The sequence below is a fragment of the Dasypus novemcinctus genome, chromosome 23, assembly GCF_030445035.2.
Source record: "Dasypus novemcinctus isolate mDasNov1 chromosome 23, mDasNov1.1.hap2, whole genome shotgun sequence".
Taxonomy (NCBI): Eukaryota; Metazoa; Chordata; class Mammalia; order Cingulata; family Dasypodidae; genus Dasypus; species Dasypus novemcinctus.
The window spans coordinates 61,072,232-61,087,849 of NC_080695.1; the positions used below are offsets into that span (position 1 = coordinate 61,072,232).

Consider the following 15,618-nt stretch of genomic DNA (forward strand, 5'->3'; position numbering starts at 1 on the left):
CGCATTTAAAGTCTATTTTGTCTGATATTAATATAGCTACTCCTGCCTTTTTTTGGTTGTTGTTTGCTTGTATGATTGTTTTCCAGCCATTCACTTTCAACCTCCATGAGTCTCTGGGTCTAAGATGTGTCTCTTGTAGGCAGCATATAGATGGGTCGTATTTCCTTATCCAGTGTCCCAGTCTGAATCTTTTGATAGGTGAGTTTAATCCGTTGACATTCAGTGTTATTACGTTTAGAGAGTTATTTATGGTAGCCATATTTTGGTTGGATTTGTGTTTGTTATATTTTGTTTGTATTATTTTATTTTCCCCTTCTATTTTTGTCTTTCTTGTTGCTTTTACACTCTCCTCCATCTCTGACTGTCCTGTTTTTTCCTTTCTTCCTGCAGAATTCCCTTAAGAATTTCTTGAAGGGGAGGTTTCTTGTTGATATACTCTTTCAGTTTCTGTTTATCTGTGAATATTTTGAACTCTCCATCATTTTTGAATGCTAGTTTAGCTGGATATAGTATTCTTGGTTGGAGATTTTTTTCCTTTAGTACCTTGACTATATCATACCACTGCCTTCTTGCCTCCATCGTTTCAGATGAGAAATCAGCACTTAATCTTATGGAGTTTCCCTTGTATGTGATGGTTTTCTTTTCTCTTGCTGCTTTTAGAATTTTTTCTTTGTCTTGAGCATTGGATAATTTGACAAGTATATGTCTTGGGGTGGGCCTGTTGGGGTTTATGACCAGTGGAGTGCGCTGTGCTTCTTGGATATGTACATCTGTCTCTTTCAGTAGATTTGGGAAGTTTTCATTCATTATTTCCTGCAACACTCCTTCTGACCCCTTTCCCTTCTCTTCTCCTTCTGGAATGCCTATAATACGTATGTTTGAGCGTTTTGCGTTATCATTCAGGTCCCTAAGTCCTATCTGGATTTTTTCTACCTTTTTATTGACCACTTCTACTATCTGTTTGATTTCCAATGCACTGTCTTCCACATCACTAATTCTCTGCTCTGCCTCTTCTAGTCTGCTGATATTTGCTGCAAGTGTATTTTTGATTTCTTGAATTGTGGTGTTCATTTCCATCATATCTGTTATTTTTTTGCGCATGTCTGCGATTTCCCCTCCAAGTGTTGTCTTCACGCTGTTAACCTCTTTCATTACTTCATCAAATTTGTTGGTGATAAATGTTCTGAGATCTTTCATTGCTTGTGCGAAGTCCTGCCCCCCTTCCTGATTTTCAGTGTGTTGATTGGATTCAGCCATGTTTTCCTGATTACTGGTTTGGTTTGTAGATTTTTGTTGCTGTCTTGTCAACATTTTTTCTTGACGGGTTTAATCAGTTCCTTAGCTTCTTTGTCTAGTCTTGGAGATTAATTAGCTGTTGTTTTTGCGTAAGTGTTATATCTTCTCTTTGTCACTTTGTTCTTCTTATTCCAATTTCTTATTGCTAGTTAAGCTCACTTTAAAGGAAAGTATTAGTGCTGGGGAAAGTCAATTGTGTAAGGAAGGAAAAAGTGTGAAGTAGTATTGGTGATATATGTTTACCAAGCAACAATATGAGTTCTGGGAGGATGGAGGTTAGATCATGTAAATTGTGTAGAGTTATAGTAGTAGGAAAGTACCTATAATGAGGTAGACGACTGAATATGGGAGGAATGTGGTACGTACTAAGAGGCTATTGTTTTCATGAGAGAGGGAAAGAGAAAAGAAAGGTAATAGTTTCAGGGACGAATACCAGATGGAAAACTAAACAAAGGTATTAGAAATTAAGAGTTAGACACTTTGTGGATCAAAGAAAGGGAGATGGAATATAGGAGAGATAGCAGATGGTGGAGGATATCAAGTTGTAGGGGAAAGGGGATAGTGTAGATAGGCTAAATCTATTCACAGAGCAATGCGGCAGTGGAGGGTGAGGAAACCCAGCAAATGTGAGGTATTTCCTGTAGGACCTATTGTATTGTTAAGGTAAAATAGTATAAGAAGAATATTGGGGACAAGAAAGAGAGGATTGAAAAAAAAAACAAACAAAAAAAAAAAACCAAAGAACAGATACCCCGCCGCCAGGCTTGGCTGGGCTCAGCTGGGCTCCGGTCCCTTGCCCGCCGCCCGCCGCGGCTCGGCTGGGCTCGGCTTTCCCGCCTGCCGCCCGGCGCGGCACAGCGCGGCTTGGCTCTCCCGCTCGCCGCCCGGCGCGGCGCGGCTGGGCTCGGCCGGGCTCGGCCGAGCTCAGTTGGGCTCCGCCCCTCCGCCCGCCGCGGCTCAGCTGGGGTCGGCCGGACTCGGCTACCCTGGCCGCCGCCCGCCGGGGCTCCGCGCGGTGCTAGCTGCCTCGGCTCCACCTACCCAAGGAGGGAATCCTCCACACGTAGCTGGGATCTCCGTGTATATTTCACAGATGGATCCTCTCTGTTACCTTCCCTCCAAATCGATGTCCAGACACCTCCGGACCAGGAAAAATCCCGAAACAGCCAGTCCCAAAGAGTCTCCGACGCCTCCCAGCCAATTCCCCCCAGGAGCTAGTAACCGGGAAGTTCACTCAGCCGCCATCTTGCCTCCCCCTCCTGAAAAGTCTCAATTTATATCTTATAGACCAGTCCTTTCCGTTACCTTCCCACCAAATCGATGTCCAGACACTTCCTGCCCTGAAAAAATCCTGAAAAAGCCTGGTCCCGGAGAACCTCCAGCGGTGCCCAGCTACCTCTTCCCAGGAGAGACGGCAAGGCAAGCTCACTCAGCCACCATCTTGCCGGAAGTCCGAGAAGTTATTTTCTTATAGTCTTGTTGTGCTAACTGTTCTTAACTATAATTTTATATAATGAGACTTAGAAAGAACTGCTAAATGTTCTAGTTTTATATCTTGTGGTCTTTTTCTCTGATAAAAATGATATAATTCAGGGCCAATGAATGACTTGTTGATAGACTTCTCTCCCCTAGCTCTGGGCATTATTAGTTGGAACTTTTCGATAATACATAACTATGTTTCTCTTTTCAACATAGTCTTACTGCAATGATTATTTCAAACCACCTTCACTCTCAAAACTAACTTTCCCTTCATTCCTATCACTTTCAACAGATGACCTTGCTTCCTACTTCTCTGGAAAATAAAAGCCATCACCTGAGAACTCCTTGGACATCCAGACCCCACCTATAAACCTACCTGCATCTGTGGCCAACATCATTGCTCTTGTATCATAAGAGAAGTGGCTCTTACCAAAGGATGTCCTTGTATGCTCTGACTTACTGCCTTTGCAGGACCTGCTGTCTCTTAGCCTCTTGTCCTTTCTCACAATCATATTTGTTCATTCTTATTCTCTACTTGGGCTCCATCATTTATAAACATGCTCAAGTGTTTTCCAGCTCAGTTTCACGTCCCTCAAGCTTTCATCTTCTTTCTTACCCTTCTTCATGGGCAACATCTTGAAAGTATTGCTTCTGTTAACTACATCATACTTTGGTTTCTCCTTTCCTCCTTAATGTCCTCGTCTGACTTCTACCCATCACTCCATGAAGGTAGCTCCTCCATGTATTTATTTATTTATTTTTTAAAGATTTATTTACTTATTTATTTCTCTCCCCTCCCCCCGCCCCAGTTGTCTGTTCTCTGTGTCTATTTGCTGCGTGTTCTTCTTTGTCCACTTCTGTCGTTGTCAGCGGCATGGGAATCTGTGTTTCTTTTTGTTGCATCATCTTGTTGTATCAGCTCTCTGTTTGTGCAGCGCCATTCCTGGACAGGGTACACTTTCTTTCACGCTGGGCGGCTCCTTATGGGGCACACTCCTTGCATGTGGGGCTCCCCTACGCTGGGACACCCCCGTGTGGCACGGCACTCTTTGCACACATCAGCACTGCGTGTGGGCCAGCTCCACACGGGTCAAGGAGGCCCGGGGTTTGAACCGTGGACCTCCCATGTGATAGATGGACGCCCTAACCACTGGGCCAAGTCTGCTTCTCCATGTATTTATTTTATTTTTATTTTTTTAAAGGTCTATTTTTCCCCTGCTATTTTTGCTGTCTCTGTCCATTCGCTGTGGATATTCTGTGTCTATTTCTCTTTTTGTCTTCTCTTCTCATTTTTTTTTCTCCTCTAGGATTCACCAGGATTTGATCCTGGGGACCTCTGATATGGAGAGAGGTTCCCTGTTCAGCTGCACCACCTGAGTTTCTGGTCTGCTGCGCTTCACCTCGACTTTCCCCTTCATCTCTCTTTTGTTGTGTCATTATCTTGCTGCATGACTCACTTGCGTGGGCACTGGCTCACCATGCAGGCACTCAGCTCACCACGTGGGCACTCAGCTTACCATGCAAGCACTTGTGCAGGCACTCAGCTTGCCACGCAAGCACTTGGCTTGCCACGCAGGCACTCACGTGGGCACTTGGCTCACCACGTGGGCACTCAACTTGCCATGTGGGCACTTGGCTCACCACACAGGCATTGGCTCACTATGCAGGTATGCTTTCTCTTCTTCTTTTTCACCAGGAGGCTGCAGAAATCGAACCCAGGTCCTCCCATATGGTAGGTGGAAGCCCTATCACTTGAGCCACATCTGCCGCCCTCCTCCATGTATTTTAACAGCAGCATTTGACCCAGCTGATCATGTGCTCCATTCTAGAAATACTCTTATGCCACCCTCCAGTTTCCCTAATTCTTAAGCAGCTACCTTGGACTTCCTTTGTTGGCTCTCCATCCCTTATCTAGCCTATAAATGGGCTTTTAATTATTGTCTTTCATAATAGCTCAGTCATGGGCTTTTTGCCTTTTTTTTTACCCATTGCCTTCTCTACCTCAGCAAACTCCCACAGCTTCATATACTAATAAGTGACAACTTCTAGGTTTCAGGCTCTAGCTAAGACCAACCTTCTAGGCTACCATCTGAAATATAGATCCATACAGCCAATTGCCACTTTGATATCTCATCTTTCAATTCAAAAATGTTCAAGACTGATCCTTGTCATGGCCAACATGTATCCCTTATCTCAGTAAATGGTCTGCCCAGCTGCTTAAGCCAAGAAACCAGGAATCATCTTTGTTGACCCTTTCTCTTTCAAACCCAACATCCAATCCTTCACCAATTCCTATTGATTTCATTCTAAATACATGTTGGATCTATCCATTACATCTCTCTGCTGTATTGGGAGTTGAAGAAAAAATCAAGAAGTCCTGTGTTAAAACATCAGAAGAATTATACCAAATTTATAAACATTCGTGGTTTGCCAGAAAAAACCTAGCCTGAGTTTCTGACAGTCAACTATAAATATTTCCCCATTCGGTCAAAAACCTAGCCCCTGTGGCTGAAGGGGCATTTTAGATATGTTAATGTCAACTGAAAGAAAGCTAGAGAATAATTTAGGGACTAAATAACAGTGAGCCCAGAGGTAGATGAGAATTGTGGTTAAAAGTACAAATACAAGAACTTTCTTCTATGAGCTAGAACAAGTGTACATCACTATTACTAGGTAGTATGAGTATGGAAGTACATTGGAAAAATGCAATTAATGTAACCTATAGACTATAGTGAGCTGCAATATTATAATATTCTTACATCAATATCAAAGAAGTACTGTTAATAATAGGAGATTATGGAAAAAATATACCAAATATACACTGTAGACCATAATTAGTGATAATAGTCTGATGACATTATCTCATAATCTGTAACAGATGTTCCACAACAATGTAAAGTGTTGGTGGAAGGGTGTTGTATGGGAAATTCTTTTTTATTATTATTATTTTACTTTATTTATTCATTTTTTTTAAAAAAATATTACATTCAAAAATTATGAGGTCCCCATTCACCCCCACCAACCCCACCCCACCACTCCCCCCACAGTAACACTCTCCCCCATCATCATGACACATCCATTGCATCTGGTGAGTACATCTCTGGGCATCGCTGCACCCCATGGCCAAGGTCCACACCATAGCCCACACTCTCCCACGTTCCATCCAGTGGGCCATGGGAGGACATACAATGTCCAGTAATTGTCCCTGGAGCACCACCCAGGACAACTCCAAGTCCCGAAAATGCCTCCACATCTCAACTCTTCCTCCCATTCCCCACACCCAGCAGCTACCATGGCCACTTTTTCCACACGTATAGAAAATTCTGCACATTGTTTTGTTTAAGTTAAAAACTTCTCTAATATATATTTTTAAAAAAACAAAAAACTCCGCCCCATCACCCTACCTAATTCATTTGTATCTAGTTATACTAAATTATCCTAATATTTTAGCATGATATTGCCAGTACTCTTGTGATAAAATGAGGTAAACTTTATTTCTGAATTTAAAGTCACCTTAAAATATGATGATGCACTTTGTAGGGTAGGGTGTACTCACCTTGTGAGTAGGAATATAAATTGGTGCAACCTTTTGGATGGCAAAGTGGCCCTATCAGTATTTTAAATGCATATTCCATTATCAGGAATTTAATCTATAGATATATTATCAAAGGATGCCAAAATAAATGAGTGGGCTTATGCACTGTAGTTTGTATTTCACAATAGCAAAAAGTCTGGAAACTTAAATGTCTATAAATTGATAGAAGCATACAGTGGAATATAGTATAGCCATTAAGAAGAAGTGCTTTAATGTTATTTTTTAGAAGCCCTTTACAAACTGCGTGAATCATGTGATCCCATCCCATGTATTTCCTGTGCTTATTTTATATATAATTTTTCTGGAATATACACAAAATAGTTTCTGGAGCCATAAGAAATTTCCTGGTGGTTACCTTTGGAGATGACTGTGTATCTAGGGTGGGAAGGACTGATTTTTACCTTTTTTTAATATTTTTTTATTATGTATATGTGCCGCTTTCCTTTTAACAAATAGTAAATGTCATAAAATGTAGATTTTTAAAAATGGAGTTGTTGGTGGTACATATAGGATATATTTCTGAGTCCTAGGTTCAGAAGGAAAACCTGCAGGAACTGACTTCTTACCCTTTTACTACAAAATAAATAGTCCACAACAAAGAACATAAATATGTGAAACTTTGTGAAGTTAAATTTTTAAAATCCTTACAGTTTTACATTTTTTAAAAATTTGGTTATCATCAAGTATCTAAAGTTATAATAATACTAACCACCATCTTTTTAATCCTTTATTTTTTAAGGAATAGTCTTTTGTTCGTATAAATTTCTCAAAATGTGGTTTGCCCTTACCTGATAAACAAATGCAATTCTAAACTTTTTTTTCAAGAAACTTTTTTTTTTAATTCCCCCCACCCCCAACCCCAGTTGTCTGTTCTCTGTGTCCCTTTGCTGTGTGTTCTTCTGTGACCACCTCCATCCTCATTCAGTTGCGTCATCTTGCTGCATCAGCTCTCCCTGTGTGTGGCGCCATTCCTGGGCAGGCTGCACTTTCTTTTGTGCTGGGCGACTCGACTCTCCTTACGGGGCGCACTCCTTGCGTGTGGGGCTCCCCTACACAGGGGACACCCTGCACGGCTTGGCACTCCCTGTGCGCATCAGCACTGCTCATGGGCCAGCTCCACCCTGGACAAGGAGGCCCGGGATCTGAACTGCTGGCCTCCCACGTGGCAGGCTGATGCCCCATCCATTGGGCCAAGTCTGCTTTCCTGCAATTCTAAACTTTACCATTAAAATGCTGCTTGATAAACCGTAAAACCAGAATTGAATGGTGCTCTCAAACTTAACTGTTTTAAGGTGTTCTTTCTGTGTCAAAGCTCAAAAGATAATGTTGGCTTTTATAAATTGTCGTGTTTTTATAGAATCTGGACTCCATTTAATGTTATTTGAACAGTACTTATTAAATTTTTGCCAAAGTACAACCACTTCATTCTCTTAAGTACTCAACCGTCTGTTTAAAAAAATAAAACTGAAACCAGGATCTCTTTTTTGCCTGATATTCTAGAGTATTCTTTAGTTTTTCCCCTTTGTTTTTGCCACTGGTTTCCCAGTCTTACTTAACTGCTCCAATTATTTCACCTCTCATGACTGCAGTTTGTTCTAACCATTGCCCTGTTCAAATAAAATATATTGGATCTTTTCTCTAACCTGCAGATAGCTCCTCATCTCCACGGCCTTCCTCCAACCACCTCTCTTGATTCCCCATAACTGAAATTTAACTAGTTATAAATTCCAAGACCATGGCTGCCTGCCATTCTGTTTCCCAGAAAGTGACATTTCTGCCTTGCTTTTGTAATCTACAGTCGTCAGATATCCCCTTACAACCCCCCTCTGAGCCAGAAGCTTTGTTTTCGCTTGTTCAACTCATGCTAAACTCCAGTGTTATTAAAATGCTATGTAATGCATTTTCTTTTCTTCAGAGTGGAAAAAAAACAAAAAACACTTTAATTAGGTCATCTTAAGAAAACATTTAAATTATCCTACTTATAGAAACAATAGAAAATAGTCACAGCATCCTGGTTAAAAAAAATTCCTTAAAATTTAGAAGTAAGGTATTGTTACCTGAAAAAGTTTATATTCTGTTTTTTTAATATTGCAAAGTAGTCTTAAAATTCTGTTCTAAAAGCACTTTACACTATTTAATAAACAAGAGAAAGAAACTAAAGGAAGGTATTTTTTTTAAGTCTAAACTATTTGTAGTATTAAGAATGACATTTCCAGTTTACCATTACATAAGCCGTGTTTCTTGTGAGGGGATGATGATTAAAATTAAATTTTTACATTCCTTATGTAAAATATAGCTGATTCAAAAATATCAACATAATATTGTTTTTTTTATAACAAGGAATAAGCATTATGTAAGTTTTTAAAATTTATATGCATGTTCTCCTTGCTTGTTGAAATGTAACAGGAAGCCATGACTACTACCATAAGATATAATAAAGAACATCATCTTGGAAAAATTCAATAATTAATTAAATTTTTTTCTCTTAAAAAATATAAAAATAAATTTAAAAATAAATATAAAGTGGCCTTTATCCATGTTTTCACACATGTATAATTTCAAGATGATGTTTGCACAAGAAGAGATTAGTCTCATTACTATAGACCACATAGAGTTATTCCTGCTTCCAGGAATTTAAATTAATAAAATAACTGGAAATAAAGAATGAACTTTATGCACAAAAATTTCACCACATCATTATTTATAGTTGAAAAAATTCGGAAACAATTTAAGTGGCAAACAGTAGGGGACTATTTAGTAAAACTATGACATACCCACCTAACAGAATATTTCATGTTGCTATTTATATAAAAAGAATGTGATCCTTGTTGCACTGGGGAAGCAGAGAATCAAAAATCATGCTTAGAAGAAAGACAGGAAATATGCCAGTATGGTAACTGTAGTTGTCTCTGAACAGTAATTTGCTTTTTTAGTTTCTTCCTCCTATTTTTTATATTTCCTTATTTTATGTCATGAACAGATACCAATTTCTATTATAAGGATGAAAAATTATTTTGTTTTGTTTTAATAAAAAGATAGGCTTGGACTCAGGCTGATTAAGAAAGTTGTGATAAAGGCAGAAAACAAAATAGCTCTGCAACCTCACTTATCTTCCTCCATTGCTAGGGCTTCTTTGCTCACTTCTTGTAAATTTTGTCACCTGGAAATACACCGCTCTTGTGGAATTCTTCAAATGTGGTATATGTTTTTGCACAAAGAATACAATTCTAACTGTACAATATACTTATTTATATCTGCCTTTTTTTTAAATCAAACAGGTTTAAACCCAATCATTATTTGCTTGATTATTGTAATTTCTCCATATTTCAAAGAGAAAGCCATTCTTTAAAAATGTTCAAGTGTGAGCAACTGTAACATGAATTCTATTTCACTCTATTACCTATTTGTTCCTTTGTTGCTAAGAGATGTAGCCACTCACTGAGTTTTTTTTAACTGCTGTTGCCCCCCTTTAGAATTCTATGGAGTTACATATATTCCTTTCTTGCATGCAATTATTTGCAAGATTGCTGTGCTATGGAAGATACTAAATTTTAGCCAATTTATTAAGAGATTTGAGGCTGTGACCTTAGCCCAGTAGCACAGTTCACCTACTCAGTTAGCCACCTTGCAGGGAAAGAATGTGGTCAGGGTCTGCTTTTGGGTTGCTTAGGCAGCAGTACCACCACAGGGCAGCAGTGCTGTACCAGCAGCTAGACTTCAGTTTGTGGCTACAAAAGTGCAGTCTTGTCAGCACAGCCAGAATTGACAAATTTTCCATAGATTAGCTAGCATATCAGTTTATTCATTTGTCTTGATAACGGTAAGTATACAACAGTACCAGTAGTGATGGGGATCTGGGCCTTTCCACTCTCCACACAGATGTGAGCGCACCTGGGGCGAGCCAGGAGGTTGCCAAGGGGGCAAGGTCTCCAGGCTTAATTCAAAGGTCTCAGAAAAACTTGATAAAGCATCTCGATCCCAGAACCATGAATGCTTCTCCTTCATTAAAGGAGTCGATCCAGGGGGAAGCGGATGTGGCTCAAGTATTTGGACTCCCATCTACTATGTGGGAGGTCCGGATTTCAATTCCCAGGGCCTCCTGGTTAAGGCATGCTGGCCCATGCTGCAAGCCAGACTGAGCAGAGACCTGACCCACACAGAGTGCTGCCCCATACAAAGTGCTGGCCCATGCAGGAGTGCTGACCCACATGGAGTGCTGGCCCACGCAGAGAGCTGGTGCAGCAAGATGATGCAACAGAAAGAGACAAAGAGGAAAGACCATAAGAAATTCAACAGACCAGGGAGCCGAAGTGGCTCAAGAGATTGAGTGCCTCTCTCCCACTCCTGATGGTCACAGAATCAGTTCCTGGTACCTAAAGAGAAGACAAGTAGACACAGAAGAACACACAGCGAATGGACACAGAGAGCAGACAGTGGGGTGGGGGTGGGGTGAGGTAATAAATAAATCTTTAAAAAATTTTAAAAAAGACTCAATCCTCTATATTCAGGATCTTAACCCCTTCATAGCTGTAGGGAAACACTACCATATTCTGCCCAACTCCAGTTTTCCAGTGTTGGACGAGCTAAGCTGTCTACATCATTCAAGCCTTATTTTCCTGGCCCTGGGTATTGTCTTTTAAGGTGCAGGTATCTGTTGTCATTTAATATGCATTAATATGATGAGTGGGATGTACTGAAAGGAAGTTTGATACTTTTTAAGATTATGAACCGGTACTTATTTGGTCAGTACTTTTTATAGCCAATATTAATAGTTCTCAGAAGAACCTTTGTCAAAGTTGTGAGTGACTGGTTGTGTTTGATATGAACAAATACTGTAATTACATTGTTGGTTTTTGTTTGTTTGTTTAGGAGGTACTGGGGAATAACCCAGGACGTTGTACCTAGGAAGCAGATGCACAACCACTTAGCTACATCCACTCCCCTGTAATTGTTTTTGGGTTTTTTTTTGGCTTTTTTTTTTTTAAGATTTATTTATTTTTCCCCACCTCCCCTCCTTTTGTTTTGTACTTGCTGTCTGATGTGTCCACTCACTGTGTGTTCTTCTGTGTCTGCTTGTCTTCTCTTTAGGTGGCCAGGAACTGATCCTGGGACCTTCTGGAGTGGGAGAGAGGCACCCATTCTCTAGCACCACCTCAGCTCCCTGGTCTGCTGTGTCTCTTATTGTCTCTCCTCTGTGTCTTTTTGTTGCATCATCTTGATGTGCCAGCTTTTCTGCGCAGGCTAGTACTCCTGTACAGGCCAGCACTCCTGAGCAGGCCAACTCTCTATGTGGGCCGGTTCGCCTTCACCAGGAAACCCCAGGAATCTAACCCTCAACCTCCTGTATGGTAGATAGGAGTTCAATCATTTGAGCCACATCCACTTCCCTGTAATTGTGTTTTAACATTGACTGAAAATGGCATTGTACCTGAGTCTCTTCATAGGCCTTTGTGTTCATATTCAACAAAATAGGTCCAGTATTGTCTACCTATTTGTGCAGATGAAAACTAAATCAAGCTGGATACCAACAGTCTTAACAATATAACTGGTTATTTTCAAATCTGCCAACTCTTCCATTCATGTTCTTCGTACTATCTTTGCTCAAAAACAGAACTTATGTTCACTGCTGCTTTTACTCTTTCCCATATTTTTCTCCCATACGGTACTTTGCATACAATCACCAATAGATGCCTACTAGGTGTTCCCTTGGGGAAAAACTGCTGGCCTCTGTGTTTTGAGTAATACTTGTAGTATGATATTCTTCTCAGGAAAATTGTTCATGCACTCATGAGAACATTGATTGGGAACATTATTCTCCTACCTTCAAGCAGTATGACTAAGTAAGGTTTTTTGTTTATTTTGCCATTTAGAAAATTGGATGGATGATAGTTTGTGTTTGGTTCTTGTTTTGTTTTAAAAATTTGTGATTAGTGACATACATACATTTTGTGTGTTACTCTCGTCATGGCAGGAAATCTTCAGCTTGAAAGTGTGATTTCTAGTCAAAGATGCTATTGGTAAAAGGGCTGCAGTCTTAGTGCTTGATATGACCAGTGGACAATCAGGAAAGGCTTCCAGGACTAGCAAGCTCTTGTCATCAGCATTGGCTTGCAAATCAAATTGTTGCAAATGTATACATCATTCAAATATGCCATTCTTCCAAAAATTCACATTGTGTTTAATGCATTTGTCTTATAAGTATAGTGCTTTTTGTTGTTTGGTTTGCTTTAAACCAGAAAAGGGGGTTCTTGATGTATTTACTACCGTGTCTTTTTTACTTCTTTCTTTGAGGACTCCCTTGGGAGAAAGGAAAGCTGCTACTGCTAGAGATTCTCCAAAAGACATGGACCATCATGCTCCAGAAATATCAACCTTTGAACTAGAGATTTGTTCTAACCCTTTTCTCCTCAGTATTCCTTTGCTTAGGATTCTGCCTCTTTAATAAGACAACTTTAAATTCCGGCAAGCATTAACTTTAGCATTCATAAAAGAATGTTAGAGTATGCAGGCATTTGGATGCAATCAGATCCACAGGTCATCTCCTTGGTTAGTTTTGTTCTTAGTAAAGTACAGTAAGAACATACCATCCCCAATAAACTATAAATTATCAGGGAAAAGATCTTTGTGTTAGAGCACAATTGATTCAAAACATCACAAAAACTTTTAATGTGAGAAATATGTGCCTTTATTTTTTTAAACTCGTTAAATTTTTCTTTTGCTTTGTGTAACAGAATCTTATGTCACTTGCTTCTGTCCTAAATGGGATGTCAAGAAAGCTTTGTGACCCCATGGCCCCCAAAAGAAGCAAAAAAAAAAAAACCAAAAAGTCATTATTATTTCTCTATTAATAAAGAATGACATTCATTAATAATAATGAATAATAGAATACATATAAAAGCCATTTTACAGTTTAGGCCCTTTTTGAAGTGTATCTAAAATTGTGCTCTCCCTGCTTATGTTCTGCCCTTAGCACACAGCCAACTAAAAAAACAGATCTGAGGGCCATGGTTGCTATATCTTCAGATCTCAGGGTTTTATTGCAAAAAGGAGACACCTTGTGCATTGCCTTTGAGGCTGGGTAAAGAACTGGTCCCAGCCAGCCTCTTCTTCCAGCCATTACCCCCTCACTAGAAAGTTCTCTCTCTCTTCCTTCTTCACCTAGCATTGACCTGAAGTTTAAAAAATATACATAGGTAATTTTTTTTAGCATATTAACAACCCTTAGGCAGACCTTTTTAATAATCCTGACGTTGGTTTTTATCCATGGTTAGAAACAAAAATCAAAATGGAATCTCAAAATTAAATGTAAGATAAGTTTAAAAAAATATTTTTCAAAATTACTTCATATTTTTCTCTGTTATGAAATAAGCTCATTTTCCAGAGAAAAATATGTAGTTACTATAAAAAGGAAAACATTTTAAAATATGCTTGAGAAACCTAGGAAAAAAATTAATTTTGATCAAATTTGGCACACCAGATTTCTACATTTCATGATGTATACACCATTGTCTGTCAGTTCTGGAATTTTACTCTTCTATTAAAATGATATGGTGTCAGTTGATTTGTGACCTTCTTAGAACTTGAGTGAGATATGGTGTTATGCTTATGTAAAGGTTTTTAAACTTAAAATCCTTTATTTAGAAATTTTCTTTTGGGTCATTAGTAATAGTTCATAGGTCTTATTTTTTTAAGTCACTAACTTCATTAAAGCTATGTAAACTTTGTTCCAGATGCAGTAAGTCCCTTCAAATAAGTCATTCTTTCCTTAAAATACATTTTTGTTATAACTTGTTTTTTAAAAGAAAAAAACAAGGAATGTCAAGGAATCTGACATTTCTATTTCCAAGAATAAGACTTCTTTATTAACAAGTCGCAGTGTTTAAGCCAATTATTTTTGTTCATTTATTGCTTACTATTTGAATGTATTTAAACAGAAATACTTAGCTTTATTCACCAAATTAAGATTATTAACTAACTGAACCAAAATATGTTGAATAAACTTCAGAGTTCACAAAAGAGGCAGAAACTACAAAATGATTTCCTTTTTTACAAGTTGGATAGTGCCAGGTAATAAATAGTCTTACTGTTCAATTATGAAATAAAAGATGTTTAATAAAGCTTAATTGTATCTTTGGAATTTTCATGAGTTGGATCCTACAGTTGCCTATAAACTCCAACAGTGATTATTTCCTTTTTTACAGTGCTCCAGCTGAGGCTGCAACAAAGAAGAACGAGAGAACAACTAGTGGACCAGGGCATCATGCCACGTAAGAGTCTCAGTATCATTGTCCTGTCTTACTTGATACAACAAATGGGTGTGTTCAAGAAGAGCCTTTATCATACTCTCCTTTCACTTGTACCCATTAAATCAATATATGACTGCCAAATTGATTTGTAAGGAAAACTCAGGCAACCTAAGAGAATCATTTAGAATATATTTTTAAAAATAGATGCAACTTAAAAGATGGACTTGAATTTTATATTATACAAAGCATACCCTTAAAGCTCTTTAATTAGGCTAACAGTTTTTACTTTGTGTCAAGATTTGTTTTAGTTTTAAAATAATTGAAGTAATGGATCTAAGCTTAGTTAAACTTAGAAAAATATATAATTAATTTACAACCTCATTCTGCTTTATCTTATAGAATTCAAATTATTATCTTTCATATTATAGTATGGTCTATATAATTAAGTGTATCTTAGTTATAGGACTGATAAATGTTCTATTTATAGTTTAATAAAATCTTTCTTTTCCCAAGTATCCCAATGCTTTGTTCCTTTAAGAGATTGTTGAAAGTTGTAGAATATTTGTCCAAATTGTCTTCTTTACCTTTTAGTGATTTGGAGGTAGCTTTGTATTTTAGAGGGGAAGAGTGCTTGTCTTATGTAGCCCATTAGGATTATTTGTCTGAATTTCATCTAAAAATTGATTTGTCCAATATGTAACTTATTTGGCTTTAAAGTATGAGAAAGAAATTACAAAATAAATGTATGTTTCATAGACTGCCTTTTGAATCATTGATATTACTCTATTCTTGGTTTATAATAAGGAATGATTTTTCTCTACAGTAGTTATTTTTCCTAGTGAAACTTTTTTCCTTAGATACTCAACTATTTAGTTGAGTATCTAAATAGTTTAAATCTAGCATTTTGATAAGAGTCAAAAGATGCTTTGAAAACCTGCCATGTTTCTCCACCAGCGTATTACCATCTAAGAATCAAACAAACAGGGTCAAATGATAATGTCC

General features: G+C 38.4%; 1 protein-coding gene across 24 annotated transcripts in view; it reads left to right on the forward strand.

The window, feature by feature from the left end:
- The window catches only part of MRTFB (myocardin related transcription factor B), a 222,541-nt gene that overhangs the window by 150,811 nt on the left and 56,112 nt on the right, over positions 1–15,618 (forward strand). For all 24 annotated transcript variants that reach the window (XR_009183032.2, XR_009183035.2, XR_009183033.2 and 21 more), the window contains one exon: positions 14,572–14,637. Coding sequence is in view for 18 of the 24 variants with exons in the window: in XM_058286451.2 (XP_058142434.1) it covers positions 14,572–14,637 (66 nt within the window). In the remaining 6 variants the exon portion in view is untranslated. The remainder of the gene's footprint in view (positions 1–14,571; positions 14,638–15,618) is intronic.